Below are 15971 nucleotides of genomic sequence, written 5' to 3'. Positions count from 1 at the left end.
CTAAATGAGAAAAAAAGAGCATGGAAGACAACAGAGAGAATAGAAGAAAATTAGAAAACACTAATTTGTATTTTCAGAGTTAAAAAAACAAAACAAAACAAAACAGATGCATAGGATTCATGAAAAGGTGATCAGCAATCTTGTAAGTTAAAGCCATAGTTGTCAACGCAAAATTCAATGACATGGCTTAAAAGACACATTGCGCAAACTCCCAGACAACACTAGAATATTAATTAAATAGAATGTAGGAGATAATATAAAAAGACATTTTCTAAAAAAACAAAAACAAAAACAAAAAAACTCCCTTAGTGCTACAGGACATACATCTCTAGGCTGAAAGGGTTCTCTGATTGCCTAGTACTAAGAATGGTTGGGGGTTGGCAACTGCAAGACATTATCATCAAACACAATCTATAAAAGAACACAGATGGAATGGTATTCGATTTCACAATACCCCAAACGACAGAAGACAATGTCTGCAAAGAAATGACACTGTTAAACTATCAATCATGAGCCTACTTACAGAGGTTCAGAAAATTTATTTCACGAATTCTTTCCTAGGAAGTCACTTAATCAAAACCTCTAGTACGAAAGAGAAGAGAGTCCATGAAATGCAGCTTCCTAACAAAAATGTTAAGGAAAGTCCTAGAATATGAAATAGCTTAAAGAGCAAACAGATGTTTGAAGCAGAACAGTTCCACAATGGAGGTCTGAGAAAAGTGGCTTGATAGACTAAATATGAAGCAGCATCTGCATCTGAAAATACTGAAGCTATGATAACTACAAGGTAACAGCACAATAAGAAAGAAAATAAAAAATCTTCAAATAAAAATCTGTGGGCAGTACAAGAAAAAGTAATCGTCTTAAGTCGTCATAATGCAAATCTTAATGCACAAACTAGAACGTAATAAAGTATACAGGAAAGACAGAAGTGGGCAAGTTATGAAAGAACTAAATCTTATATGAGAAAGTCAATTAAAAATGTACATGGATTTATCAAAATATCAGCATAGCCATATAATTTGGTACTCCATATACAAATGTCTTTACAAGTAAAAGTAATTGCCTCTATGTGGCAAAATTTGGGAAACAGGACAGGGATCTTGGGGTGTATTATTTTTTGGAAAGAATGTGCATGTGTTTGTATCTTGACAATTTTAAAAAATCAATAAAAATGACCGTTCATATGATTTTTGCTCATTCTTAGTATATCCACTCACCTTTGCCAAAATAAATCAATCTATGTAATTCGTGTGCTTAAAGTTTATGTGTAAAATGTTATTTAAATCTTCACTTATGTAATAAAAGGAGCTACATTTCCATGCAAGTCTGAATAGTACCTTACAGGTTTGATTGTATTACATAAAGAAATCTTTATAATAGCTAACACATGTTGAGTGCTTAGCATATGCCTGAAATTGTTCAAAGCCCTTTACACTTACAATTCTTAATCTGCAAAATATCCCTCTGAGGCAGGTCGTATTATTACCCCATTTTAGACATGAGAAAACTGAGGTTCAGAGTTTATGGAACTCACCTAAAGTTAACGTTAGATCTAGAACTGGAAGTGAGGTACCCTAATGCCAAAGATGAGGGTACACCACCTTTACCCAAAGCTAATAACTCAGTTGATGAGTTTAGATTTCCAAGTTTCATTTCTCTTCAACTTTTTAACTAAGAAAATTATTTCATTTTTTTGTGCTTTATAAAGATACATGTGAACAATAACAAGACAGACACAAAACAGCATATAAGGAAACTATAGGCAACAATCTCAATCTTCAACAGCAATATTAATAATGATTTGATTTGATATCATGTGTCACAAAAATTCCACAGTATAATGACCACATATGAAATTTGAAGAGTACCAATTAAGTCAAAATGGCCTAGCTGGCAGATTCATTTAGACCTAACCAGATCTGCTTCACAAAATCGCCCTCTATATAAAGTTATTGCTTTAACAGTCTTTGCATAAAGATGTCATGGAAAGATTAAATAGAAACATGTGAAATCATTTGTTCATTTATTCATTAACTTGTCAAATTCAGTTTTCTATACACTATGATGTTTATTCCATTTTGTACTATTAGATACACATATTTAAAAAAATATTTAACTTATTTTTATGAAGAAATTAAATATTTTCTGAAAAAGAATTATTTTATTATTGTTCTCTAGCAACAGACCTCAAACAATTCTCATCCAACTCAACTAACTCATTTAAATAACTTTGCTCAATGGCAACTTCTCTAAAGATCTAGTTTACACAATTCTATTCTACATAACACTGTTTACCCTGTTACATAGTATATAGTTAAAGAACATTTTTGTAATAAACATGTTTCTCTTTGATATGATACATAACAATATTTTCACACTTCCCAGCAATCACTCAAATATATTAAAAATGTATCCTTCTTTAAAAGGCACACACATTTACAGGTTCAAATCTTTATTGTTTTAAAATTGTACAGTTCTTTTACAATACAATATTTTGTTATTTAAATGACCTCTAAATGGTTAATGTGCAATGAATATCTTTTGTTCTGAAACTCAACCATGAATTACGATTTCATCAATATGATTATTCTAGAGTCATAAAGATGTTGGGAAGGTTTGAGTCTGCATTTGAAATGGTTAGTAGCACAGACTCTTCCCTTTAGAACCCAGATGACCAATCCATTGAAAGTGCTTTTGAAGATTGCTGATTATTTATGGCTGATCTTAAAATCAGTCAATCAAATTACAGTTCCTTTTTTTTGAAACATCAAAGGGCATTTAAGAAAACTGAAACAATTTGCTTTAGTAATCTACTGAGGCAAACTCAAAATGATTATCTGCATGCAATAACACTCCTCTTTAAATAGTTTTGAAGAATTTATACATTTTATAAAGAATGTGTTAAAGAGTGCAAGTATTCTGATACTGATTTCACAAAAGGACAAATGCTGGTAATAATAACATTTAACATCTAAGTTCAAGCTAGTGTATATTTAACAGGCAATTAATATGGCTCATCATAAGCCACAATGCACAAGGTATGCCCTTTGAGAAAATGAACTAGTTTGGTCCGCATTTCTAGAGTTGTCTGGGTAAAAACAAAAAACAAAAACCATTTTAATTCAGCCAAGGATTTTGATGAATTAATTATTCCTAAAATGAAGCCAGTTAAAAAGTAAATGATGTACACCAATGAAGCATATTGTCACGCTGACTTTTGCATAAAAAGATGGCCTGCTGTTTTTGGAGTGATGAATGAGCACTGCAGGACAAATCAGAAAAAAAAGTCATAGAATGTATTAATTTTGTCCATAAGTTATACTTTCTTATTCCATGATACGGCTTTCACTCTGTAAAACTTTGTCCCCAAAGGAACTTTAAATCTGTTTTGTGCCTAAGAGGGAAAGAAAAAAATGGAATCACTAAAATGATTAAACCACATCACACACACACACACACACACACACACACACACACACACACCCCCACACACCCACAAAAACAAAAAGAAACAAAAAAATAAATAAATGATATCACACAAATACCCTCCTATCACATTACTCATTGCTGAGTATTGAAGGGTTGGAGGGATGTGATGGTCTTTATCAAACTATGTAAGATCTACCCCTCACCAACAAAGAATATATTGAGTGAATAGCAAAGACAAAGTTGGTAGCCACTGCTAAAGACTATAATACAAAGTGAGCCATACATCATTATTTTAAGTATCAAAGAAACCTCAATACTATATGGTTCAAGTTCTATTCATGTTTTGTACATCGAGGCCCCAAATTATAGTGAGTCAAGAAGAATACTCAGAAGGTTTCAATGATTATAGAGCACTGATATTGTTACACAATCAGTCCAATTTTTAAGTCACCAAATACTTTAGACTACCTTTCTTTAATGGGGGTAGAGTATGAAAATAATAAAACATCAACTGTATTTACAAATAAAATTCCCTTTTTGTCACTAGTTATGCAGGGATTTTTTTTTCCTGCAAATTAGTTACACTAGTAACCTAACAGTCATAGAATACAGACTTTGTAGTAGTTTTCCATTATATATTGATAGGCTGTAGTTAATCTATCTCTACTATCTAAGGACAACATGAATAAATAAATTGCCAGTTCAAACTCATTCTCATTAAAGTCAAGCTCTAACTCAAATAAGCATAAAAGCCAAGAACAGCAGTGGTAATGATTTCTATATAAAGCAGTATTAAAATATTCTTTATAGTTCCTAGGCTTAGTATCACATGATGTGGTTTTTACCTTTTTGGCTTGACAGTATTCTTTTTCCATTACTTTTCCAAGTACCCAGGGTCTTCTAGATGCACCTGAAGCTAAGGAAATTAAACAGTTAATTTCTTTTTGAAAGTATGATAATAATTATTCATGGAAACATAACTGCCAGAATTAAAACAGACTAAAAAAGCTCTCACAAGTGGAAGAATATGTAAGACTTCAAAAACTGCTGAAATCACTGAAATGCTTAACGATTTACAAAACTAAATTCATGTTACTTTTCAACCAGTAATGTGTGCATAGCTCTTGTTACTCTAAACGTACACGATATGTCAAGTCACAGAAATAACAGTTCAGGAAACACTAATAATCTAAGTACAAATCATGAACAAATATCTAGGAATTCTAGGCTAACTCAATAGTGCCATCTATCGAAAGAACTAAAAGATAACCTTTCCCATTTCTTTAAGCAAACAAAATGTATAGGTTCAAAGCAAAACACTCTGAGAGGCAGTATTTTTAATACAAGTTCTCAAAGGCAGCAACTGAACAGTTCTCACATCTGTACGCCATAGTGCTGGGCAAAAGAGTGTGTATACAAGCTGGTACTCAATAAATAACTAATAAGGGTTAAGAACCAAAAAAGTCTAGAAGGGCAGTACTTGTGTGAATGAAGGAAAGTTGAAAAATGTGAGAGAAGACAGGATAATCCTAGTCCTTATAAAGCCAAAATGTGAAAAGTCAAGTGATATCCATTCTCTTTTAAAATTCATCAGAAAAGCAGCTGTCATACTAAAGTTGACTTCAAAAGTATTCAGGCAATAAACTACAGATGACTCTCAAGGTTATGTCCAGATTAAACCCATCCCATATTGAAAATATCTAAGTTGAAAATGTATTTAAAACTTCTAATCTACCATACACCATAGCTTAGCCTAGTCTCAGAACATTTACATTAGCCTACAGTTGGGCAAAATCATCTAACAAAAAGCATATTTTAAAGTGCTGAATGTCTTGTGTAATTTATTGAATACTAAAAGTGAAAAACAGAATGGTTGTATGGATACTGAAAGTAGGGTTTCTATGAATGTGTATCACTTTCGCACCATGGTAAATTTAAAAAATCTTAAGTAGAACTACCGTAAGTTGGGAACTGTCTATATTTTGTTTAGGCTAAACCCTTTGAAAGAAGGCATATGAATTTTTATTCCATAAAAATAATTTGGGAAGATATACATGAAAGATATCCCAAATAAATAATCAGAAATGAACCTGAAGAATACGATCAATGACAGAAACATAAAAGCTCTTGGACAATAGAGTGTGGTGACTTCTCTGAAGAGTAAACTAACACTTCACAGCCAATTACTAAGATCCAAAAAGAATCATCTAAACTAAATGCTTGTATGACGCCAAGCTCCACTCTCAAAAGGCATAAAAACACTCTGGTAATCCACACTCTTCCAAGGCAACAACACAGTAGGGTAGCAGGACCCCAACTGGCATTCCTCAAAGGAAAAAAGGAAGGCGGGGTTATTCATGGTTAAGTAAGACTGTTAAATAAATTCTTTTCTGCAGTACTTGTGAAAGCCTTTAAAATGGCAGTGTGCATTTTAAAAAATGTTTTTTAATATTTCCCAGATTTAAACACTGAACTCTAAGAAAATGAACATGGAAATGTTGAAAGGTAATAGGCTAAGATGTAACTTATCATCATGCAGTTCTGGGGGAAAAGTGTGCACACATTTGTGTATATTTATATATTAGATACATACACATAAAGAGATACTGTAAGTGGGGTAAAATGTTAACAGGTAAATCTGGGTCAAGAAATATGGGTTTTCTTTGTACTATAGTAATCTTTGCAACACTGTGTAAGTTTAAAAATCATATTCAAATAAAAAGTTTAAACAACTGAAAAAAACAAAAACATAAACAAAAGAAGTATCAGGTTCATTCTTTTCAAGGTAAAAAGTACTAAGTAAAAATAGTAAGTTATAAGCTATCTTCTCATTTTTCATGGTTACATGATTACTGTTTCATGGATACTCTAAACAGTCAACCACAAATAGCCATGATGGAGCTGTCACAGGAAAGCGGCCTAGTTCAAGACTAGGAATTTGTCAGCCTGGTCAACAAAGCGAGACCCTGTCTCTACAAAAGAAAACAAAACAAAAAATGGGCATAGTGGTGGTGCACATCTATAGTCCCTAGTCCCAGCTACTCAGGAGGCTGAGGCAGGAAGATTTCTTGGGCCCAAGAGTTCAAGGCTACAGTGACCAATGATCATGTCACTGCACTCCAGCCTGGGTGACAGAAAAAAAAGGCCGGGTACGGTGGCTCAAGCCTGTAATCTCAGCACTTTGGGAGCCCAAGGCAGGCGGATCACGAGGTCAGGAGTTTGAGACCAGCCTAGCCAACATGGGGAAAACCCGTCTCTACTAAAAATACAAAAATTAGCTAGGCGTGGTGGCGCATGCCTGTAATTCCAGCTACTCGGGAAGCTGAGGAAGAATTGCTTGAGCCGGGCGCGGTGGCTCACGCCTGTAATCCCAGCACTTTGGGAGGCCGAGGCGGGTGGATCACAAGGTCAGGAGATCGAGACCATCCTGGCTAACACGGTGAAACCCCGTCTCTACTAAAAAATACAAAAAATTAGCCGGGCGTGGTGGCGGGCGCCTGTAGTCCCAGCTACTCGGGAGGCTGAGGCAGGAGAATGGCGGGAACCCGGGCGGCGGAGCTTGCAGTGAGCTGAGATCCGGCCACTGCACTCCAGCCTGGGCGACAGAGCGAGACTCCGTCTCAAACAAAAAAAAAAAAAAAAAAAAAAAGAAGAATTGCTTGAACCTGGGAGGCGGAGGTTGCAGTGAGCTGAGATTGTGCCACCGCACTCCAGCCTAGAAAACAGAGCAAGACTCCATCTCGAAAAAAATTATCTATCTATCTATCTATCTATCTATCTATCTATCTATCTATCTGTCTATCTATCTATCTGACTTTGTTTGCGAGGCAGTCCAATTAGATTAGGAACATCAATCTAAATGGATTTACTTATAGAACAGCATAATGATAAACAAGGTAGGAACACAGGATGACACAGGATAGACATTTTATAGTTTAAGAAAACTTTTGTTTTGCCAAAAAATAATGCTTTTATATAAACAAATAAGCCTACATTAATCTTGAATAGTCTGTACATGAGAATTTTGACAATATAATTATGCAACTGCTAGGGTATGAGATGTCCGAATCACTGCACATTCTGATCAACTGGTCCCTTGTATAAGCTACACTCCTTAACTCTGAATTGTAAATGGAATCCATGAAAATAATCTAGATAATGTAGATTTTATTAAAAAGCAGATTAAACAGGGTTCCCTCTTAGTGACTTAATTCTTATATAATTAAACAGGGAAAAAAAAATCTTTACTTATATAATTTCCTCCATTCCAGGTTTATATTTTAGTCATGGAATGACACTTACCACCCTCACCTGGTTTGAGATCCAGGGCAGGTAGAGACTCTGAATGTAGAAAATATAAAGTAGGACTAACAGTAAATAACACATAATTGTCATGGCGTTCGTCTAGGATGATGAGTACCAAATCTCCCACCTGAAAACTGAATAAAGAAATGCAATTTTATTGACTTAGAGTTACTTCAATCTCCCTATTCTGAAAACTTAATTATATATGCTTCAATGCTCAACTACATATTAAGATATTAACACAAATATTAAATTTCACTTTTACATGATATTCTTTTTGTATTCTGCCCAGGTCCTAATGAGACTGCTGGTCATGCACAGATATTCAAAGGATGATGTCAGGGGCTGTCAAAGACCAAACATTTCTTTAATCAAGTTTCCATTATCTAATGTTAAGAAACTGGATGAAAAGCAGAAAAAGCACCTGTTATAGTTTATCCAGTCACAGGAAGATTTTTTCTACTAATCTTTCATTTCACACCAAAAATTCAGAGAGACATCTCATATACAGTCACAGTGTCAAAGAAAAATTAGATCTTGTCTTCAAGCGCCGTGGCCGTGCTCTTCAATTTACAAGAAAAAGCAATTGAGCTAGGTCCGTAAGTGCTTATATTTATGGTCTAAACAAGTCAACAGATATACTATTTTGGGGTATAAGCCCGAAAGAAGAAGACAGGGAAAGAGAGAAGTGGGTACAACCAATTACATGCTTAAGTGGTGTTTGTCTCTTTACAGCCTTTTTTAGAACTGTTGTTCAAAACATCAAAAGACCTTGAAAATCAATCTCATATTTTTCAGCTGTCAAGATCATTTAAGTTGGTAGATCCTATACCTAATAAATCATCAAAATCAGCTGGAGAAACTTTTAATGTCTTTTATTTATTAAGTTACCCTACAAATACTTATTGACTACCTAACAACCATGTGGCAGGTACTGTTTTGGCTAAACACCAAAAGCTAATAACTTAAAATGGGGAGTTGGGAGATGAGGCCTCTATGAGGCAGTATCTTTGGAGTTCCTCCCACTCTCTAGTCTCTGAAAGACCATTAATGAACTGCCCATTGACATGACATACAGCTGGTAAAGACAGATGCCACCAAGCCCTTTCAAATCACTGAGAGAAGATGAAATTTTAATAAGACATGAAAAGTCAGAATCACAGATATCTGACAACCAAAAATGTGGTCAACAAATTTAGAAATTTAGAAACAAAATACAAGAAGTTAAATAAAGGGTCTTAACTTTCACAACCTTCCTGTCAGGAATAACTCACTATTCATGAGTTGCTAACAATGCTTTTATTATTCCAGAGCTCCACCTTAAATAACCAAAGCTAAAGAAAAATTGTAACTATGGGGTAAAACAGTTCAGGAAAATTATTTAACGATTCAACTGATAAATTCTGTAAACCAAAAATCAAATTTGAAGCCCCCCAAACCAACCATCTGAATGAACTTCCTCCTCTAGGCCAGTGCCCATAATATATAATTTAACCTGAAAGACTGGTTCAGGCCATGACAAGAGGCAGGGGTTGGACTTGCCTCATCATGTCCTCTTCCCTTTTAGAATTCAGGAAAAGTCAACAAGAATTTAACATTAAAACAGAGGTTAAGCGTGATAAGAAACATTTACAAACTATTATCTGTCAAGCCTGCTACCTGGAGGCTTCATCTGCATGATAAAACTTTGGTCTCCACAACTTCTTATCTTAACCTAGACATTCCTTTCTACTGACAACTCTTTCAACTAACTGCCAATCAGAAAACTTTTAAATCTACCTGTATCTTGGAAGCTACCCTCCCACCTTTCACTTGTCCCACTTTGTGGACCAAACCAATTTGTATCTTCAATGTCTCATGTTTCCCTAAAATGTATGAAATCAAGCTTCCCCCTCACTACCATCCCTACCACCTTTTCTCAGGGGCTCCTGAGGGCTGTGTCACAGGCCATGGTCACTCATATTTGACTCAGAATAAATCTCTTCAAATATTTTAGAGTCTGACTCTTTTCATTGACAATTTCAGTTTATTATGAATTTGCAGAATATTAATAAAAGGAAATCTAAAAGCTAAAAATAGGGAAACATTGCAACTTAAAAATAAATCAAAACTCTCCAATATAGATTAACAAGACTAAGGAGATAAATGAGATGTAAAAGAGGTAGCATATGCTGAAAAGTTAACTGCAGGAAAAGGCTTCAAGGATATGTATGTGAATCATAATGCTATAATAGGAAAGTTTTGGCAATCTAAACGTTTCCAGAATAACAATTTAGAAAAATCCTGCTTTCCAATAAAAAACTTTTACTACTACTGAGTGCAAAACAGTCAGCTCAATGAACCTGGACCTGAATTACTCTCACTGAAATACATTTTCATTAACAATTTGGTGAATGTTTTTCACAGAAAAATACCCACAAAACTAAAGTACTTACTCTCTAATAGCTATCTTTTCAGAATGCCTTGAAGATACTGAAGACATGCTCTGAGACATCTAAAAAAAAAAAAGTTTAAACAAGTTTATGAACTTACACAATTTGAGTACCACATGTATTCTTATCACAAAAATTTCACCCACTGTTACATACATTCAAGTCTGTGTCCAGCTTTAAAGAGCCCAAACTAATAACAGTTCTTTTTTTTTTTTTTTTGAGATGGAGTCTCGCTGTGTCTCCCAGGCTGGAGTGCAGTGGCATGATCTCGGCTCACTGCCAGCTCCGCCTCCCGGGTTCACGCCATTCTCCCGCCTCAGCCTCCCAAGTAGCTGAGACTACAGGCGCCCGCCACCACGCCCGGCTAGTTTTTTGTATTTTTAGTAGAGTCGGGGTTTCACCATGTTAGCCAGGATAGTCTCGATCTCCTGACCTCGTGATCCACCCGCCTCGGCCTCCCAAAGTGCTGGGATTACAGGCTTGAGCCACCGCGCCCAGCCATAACAGTTCTTATGTTCATTAATAATTCCTTTACTTCAACAATTAGCAAATTTGGTTAGATTAAAAACTGATTTTAGAATCACATTTTATTTACATTACATATTTAATCTTAAAAATAAAAGAGAAAAAGACAAGTTTTTCAAGAAGGCTTTGAAAATTCTAATGCATTAGTTTCAAAATCTTTCCTTTTGGAAAAATAAAAATGTTGGAAACAAGTGCTCAGCACAGCCAAAAGAAACAAACACTTGAAAAATTTATCAGCAAAGCAACTTTACTTCTGCAGAAGGGTGCTGCTCGCAGCCGTCAAGGTTGCAAGAGAACACCAAACAAAGGAAGGAAGGGGTTTTTATCTCTAATGCAGTTTGTTTCTGTGTCCTATTGCCTAGGGTTGGACCACACAAACTAAGCTGATCCCAGTTGGCTTAGACCTAAACTTTTTACAAACAGGATTTGTTGAGAAAAGGAGAAGGCAGCGGGGAGAAGTGGATGGGGTTGATTTACAATCTTACAACTTATGAACAGGAAGTTGAGTCTTTGAAGAGGAACTTAGTTGTCCCAACATACAAAAACAAACAAACAAAAAAACCCAAAAATATTTAAAATCTCAAGCCTGGGCAAAATGGTGAAACCCCGTCTCTACCAAAAATACAAAAAATTAGCTGGGCGTAATGGCAGGTGCCCATGGTCGCAGCTATTCGGAAGTCTGAGGTGGGAAGATCACCCGAGCCTGGGAGGCAGAGGTTAGAGTTATAATGCAGCAAGCAAAGACCACCTGGTGACCATCAAACAGGCCATCTGGAGGCAAAACGCTATCTGAGGAATTTAGAAGTAATTAAACTTTCCTAGCATGTGGATACAGGTCTTTTTCAAAAATGTTGTAAGTAACTAGAATTTCTACACATCTCCGGAATGTATGCATGCCAAAACTCACTGAGCAACCCTTGCTGACACTGAGACACAAAAATGTCTACAAATGTAATCATTTATCATGACCCACATGGCCAATATTGGTCCAAACTACCCTTAAGATCCCACCTTAAGGTCCATATATGCTTGTAGGGAAAATTCACCACAGCGCTCAGTCCTCTCTTGCTGAGGCGCCCCACTACACTCTTCAGCAGCATTAGCTCTAATAAAACTTTCCTTTTTCAAACCTATACTGTTGTCGGTAAACTCTTCTTACCAACCCAGAGTCAACCATTTTGCAATGCCAGCGCTCTGACACCTTGCCTAGCAAACAATACTACTCTGGTTAAACTGGGGTAGGAGCATAAAGTTCTGAAGGCTGAGAACAAACCTCTTTTCTCATCTTCAATGCAACTTCTGAGATGTCTCAGTTTAAAAACACTTGTGAACAATCACGAAACAAAGATGTGATAGCCACCCATTTCCTCTATTGATGATGAGCACAATGAAATGGTAACTGATAAGCTACCTGATAACCTATAGCCATACAGCTTATCAGGTATATGGTAGCTGATAAGCTATAGCCATAGCTCAGTTGGGACTGTTCTGCTCTTCAAAGAACCTTCAATCCATTTATCCACACCATCTCATAAGACCTGGAGCATGGAAACCAAGGTCTTTGAAGCTTGAAAGGGTGGTAAAAACATCTATTTTTCCCAAGCAAAGCGAGCACAATGCATGGTTGCACAAACCAAGGACAGATAAGGATTTTTTTTGTTTATTAAGTCAAATTTTGATGCTCTGAATTTCCTCCATTTCCCTCTGAACACTATCTGGTACAATGCAGGGCTCTCAATAGGTGTTTTAAAAAAAAGAAATAAAACAATAAATAATTAACTAGGAAGGCCTAAAATTGCATAGCAACTTACTAAAATTATCCAGACAAATGGTCTATATCCTGCCAGTGAAGACTGACCATCATTTTTAAGACTATAATTCAACTTTAATTTTTTAAAAGCTTAAGTTTTTTGTGTATTATAAATGAAGACAATGGAAGAAAAAATTTGTGAATATAGCTGTAAGTCTACGTGAAAGTGTGATTTACATTTGGACACCTTTCTGAATGTGACTGTAACGCTCTCTGGGTCTGAAAGACAATTTATTCTGTGAAAAGAAAACAAATCTTGGGAACCAAAAATCACTAAGGAAAAGGGGAGGCCAAGCTGGGAACTACATCAGGCAAACCTGCCTCCCATTTTATTCCTAAAATAACATAGCTACAAAGACCTCACAATTTGCCCACAAGAAAATTTCTTGTGGACAAAGAACAGACAGAACTTGAAGTCATCCCTCTGTTCTTCTGCTCACGTGAAACAAATGCATATCTGATCGTTTCCTCGGCCCTACTGTTTCACTAAGTCAGACTAAAGCATAAGTGACAATTCCTCTACTCTCCTCTGACACGTAAATTGTGTATTCAGTGAAAGGCTAATCACAGTTTCAAAATAATGCAACCATTTGTCTCTTATCTACCTATGACCTGTAAGCCCTCTCCCCAGCTTTGAGTTGTCCCACCTTTCCAGACAGAACATCTTACAAATACTGGTTGATATCTCATGTCTCCCTAAAATGTATAAAACCAAGCTGTGATGTGTCCTGACCAACCTGGGCACAACAAGGTATTTTTATTTTTTAAACAAACTAAATTCTAAAACGTATTTCAAAACTTTTCAAAAGTACTGAACAGAAGCCTTAAACTGTTCCTACTACCTTGTAAACTGTAATTATCAGAATTTGAAAAAATAAAGTTATTGCTTTATTAAAACACATAATTTGCTATAAAATGGACTGTTCAAATAACTGGTTACATTCACAAGTTAAAGCCAAGGCAATTTGGCCGGGTGCAGCAAAATTCCAGGCAATTCCAATTTGCCTGGAATCCCAGCACTTGGGGAGGCTGAGGCAGGCAGATCACTTAAGCTCAGTAGTTCGAGCCCAGCCTGGACAAGATGGTGAAACCCCATCTCTACAAAAACAAAAAAACAAAACCTAAAACCAAACCAAAACAACAATTAGCCAGGTGCGGTGGCACTCGCCTATACTCCCAGCTACTTGCTGAGCTAAGGCAGGAGGATTGCTTGAGCCAAAGAGGTTGAGGCTGCAGTGAGCCAAGACTGCACCACCACACTTCAGCCTGGGCAACAGAAAGAGGCCTTGTCTCGATTTTTTTTTTTATTAAAAACAAAACAAAACAAAACAATAAAAACCAGGGCAATTTACAGTACCATATGGGATCTCTTGCCTTTCAGGCACTTTCACCTAAAAATAAGACTCATGAAAAGGGCTGGGTGCAGAGGCTCACAGCTGTAAATAGCAGCACTTTGGGAGTCCAAGGCGGGCAGATCACTTGAGGCCAGGGGTTTGAGACCAGCCTGTCCAAAATGGAGAAATCCTGTCTCTACTAATTATGCAAAAATTAGCCGGGTGAGATGGTGCACACTTGTAATCCCAGCTATTTGAGAGACTAATGCACAAAAATCGCTTGAACCCGGCAGGTGGAGGTTGCAGTGAGTTGAGATTGCACCCACTCCAGCCTAAGCTACAGAGCAAGACTCTGTCTTAAAAAAAAAAAAAATTCATGAAAAGATATAATGTATTAAAATTATGCACACTTGTGAGTAAATATATTAATCTTCAAAAGGCTTATGAAGCATAGCTCAAAACTGATTTTGATGATTCTTTCAAAAATAATCTTAGGTGCTTCAACTGATCAGATCTAAAGTCGTAAATTCGCCAAGACATTATTTAATTTCACATTAAGAAAAAAGTCCGAATCTAGAGTCAGGAGATAACTCTGGCCTGACTTCAGCATTCTGAAAATCAATAGGATTCAATGACCAACGTGGACCAACAAACCTACTATAGATAAGTCAATCAAAGCATACATTCTCTGATGGAATATAATGCAAATCATTTAAAATGTTAAGACCAATTTACCAAGAAGAAAAATCTTACCAGTCTTTGATTTAACCGTTTATTTTCTTCTTCTTTCAACTGCAATGTCTGCAGGTAGAAAAAAAAAGAGAGACCTGTGGTTTATCCTTGTACCTACTCAAATAAATCTAAACAGTGATTGTCAAAAAGTTTTCATCTGACAAAAATGTTTGGTTCGGGCATGAAAAGTTCATGGGGATATTATTTTCGATGAATCCTTTCCAACTGTTTTCATTATCTACTTGCTTAAATGAGAACCAGAGCAATTTTAGATACATTTACCAAGGACTGTCAAACATTAATATGCATTAGAAACACCTGTGAAATACATAAATATGTAGTAAAATCTGAGATCTATCCCCAGAGACTTTGTTAACTAAGTCATGCCTAAGAGAATATATCTGGCATCTGTAACATAACATCTCAGGTTAAGCTGACGTAGGAAATCACATAACCCTTTAATAATAGAAAACATGCTATATTCAAATGAAGTTGTACAATTCTGAATTTGGATTTTTATCAATTACACTTGTAAAGAAAAAAAGGCATTGTTGAAAATCTATACACCTAAAGAATGAAAAGTAATCTATGAGCAATGATCTGCCAAATGTGTACCAATTTGATCTTATAGTACCCTTAATAAAGGAAACCATTTATTATCAGTTTTTCCTTGTCCATTGCAATTCTTTATTTAAAACATAACTCCCTTCATTACTTATTTTTGTTTTTGCCCATTTCTAAAAAGTATTTAATACTTTGTTTTTGAAACACATGTTTAAAATGGCTATTTATGTTATTTTGCTGAATTCTGAACTATTAGATAAAACTATTACTTTACACACGGATTTAATAAAAACTACCAACTTTTTCCTCTCATACAGACTTAATTCATTGGGAAATTACAACAAATGGGAGGGTTGAAATACCACCAACTGCTTAGCTAGTAGTTTCTTTAACTGTATCTGAAAGTGAACATATTAAACATGGTACTTCAAGAAGATAATTTACTTACTCGTTCTAACAGCATTATCCGCTGTTTTTCTTCAGACAACATATGAATATTTTCTCTAAAAGTGAGAGAATAATTGAGTTTCGGTTTGAAATTCTAAACTTTACATTCTTCAAGATTTTAGAAATTAAAATATTAATACAGATCACTTTAATAATTTAAGGGTTTTCATAAATTTTCAAAAGCAGCTTATTTCAGTTAGCATGTAATTTCAATGTTGTATATTCTCTGTAGCAGACCTAGATCTACAAACCTTTTGAAATAATAAGTAAAACTTTGTGTATGCATTTATCTAGAGATGTCTTTAAATTTCTTATTTTTCCCAGGTATTAAGAACCACTCTTCTTCCTACTTGTGACTGAATCCATGTTACTGATAAAGTCGTAGTTCTT

At 35.5% G+C, this 15971-nt stretch overlaps 1 protein-coding gene across 3 annotated transcripts in view; it reads right to left on the bottom strand.

Annotated features, from left to right (window-relative positions):
• Positions 1 to 2438: 2438 nt before the first annotated feature.
• The window catches only part of LOC105463388 (RB1 inducible coiled-coil 1), a 96150-nt gene continuing 82617 nt past the window's right edge, over positions 2439 to 15971 (bottom strand). For 2 of the 3 annotated variants that reach the window (XM_071068246.1, XM_011710449.3), the window contains 6 exons: positions 15583 to 15637; positions 14592 to 14639; positions 10173 to 10231; positions 7735 to 7871; positions 4278 to 4348; positions 2439 to 3397 (listed from right to left, as the gene is read on the bottom strand). In XM_071068246.1, the coding sequence (XP_070924347.1) occupies positions 3320 to 3397; positions 4278 to 4348; positions 7735 to 7871; positions 10173 to 10231; positions 14592 to 14639; positions 15583 to 15637 (448 nt within the window). In that variant the 3' untranslated portion in view covers positions 2439 to 3319. The remainder of the gene's footprint in view (positions 3398 to 4277; positions 4349 to 7734; positions 7872 to 10172; positions 10232 to 14591; positions 14640 to 15582; positions 15638 to 15971) is intronic. The other variant, XM_011710451.3, reaches the window with a different exon arrangement.

Source organism: Macaca nemestrina, chromosome 8, assembly GCF_043159975.1.
Source record: "Macaca nemestrina isolate mMacNem1 chromosome 8, mMacNem.hap1, whole genome shotgun sequence".
NCBI classification, from domain to species: Eukaryota; Metazoa; Chordata; class Mammalia; order Primates; family Cercopithecidae; genus Macaca; species Macaca nemestrina.
The sequence above is the reverse complement of the archived record's forward strand: the minus strand, read 5'-3'. Positions and strand labels throughout refer to the sequence as shown.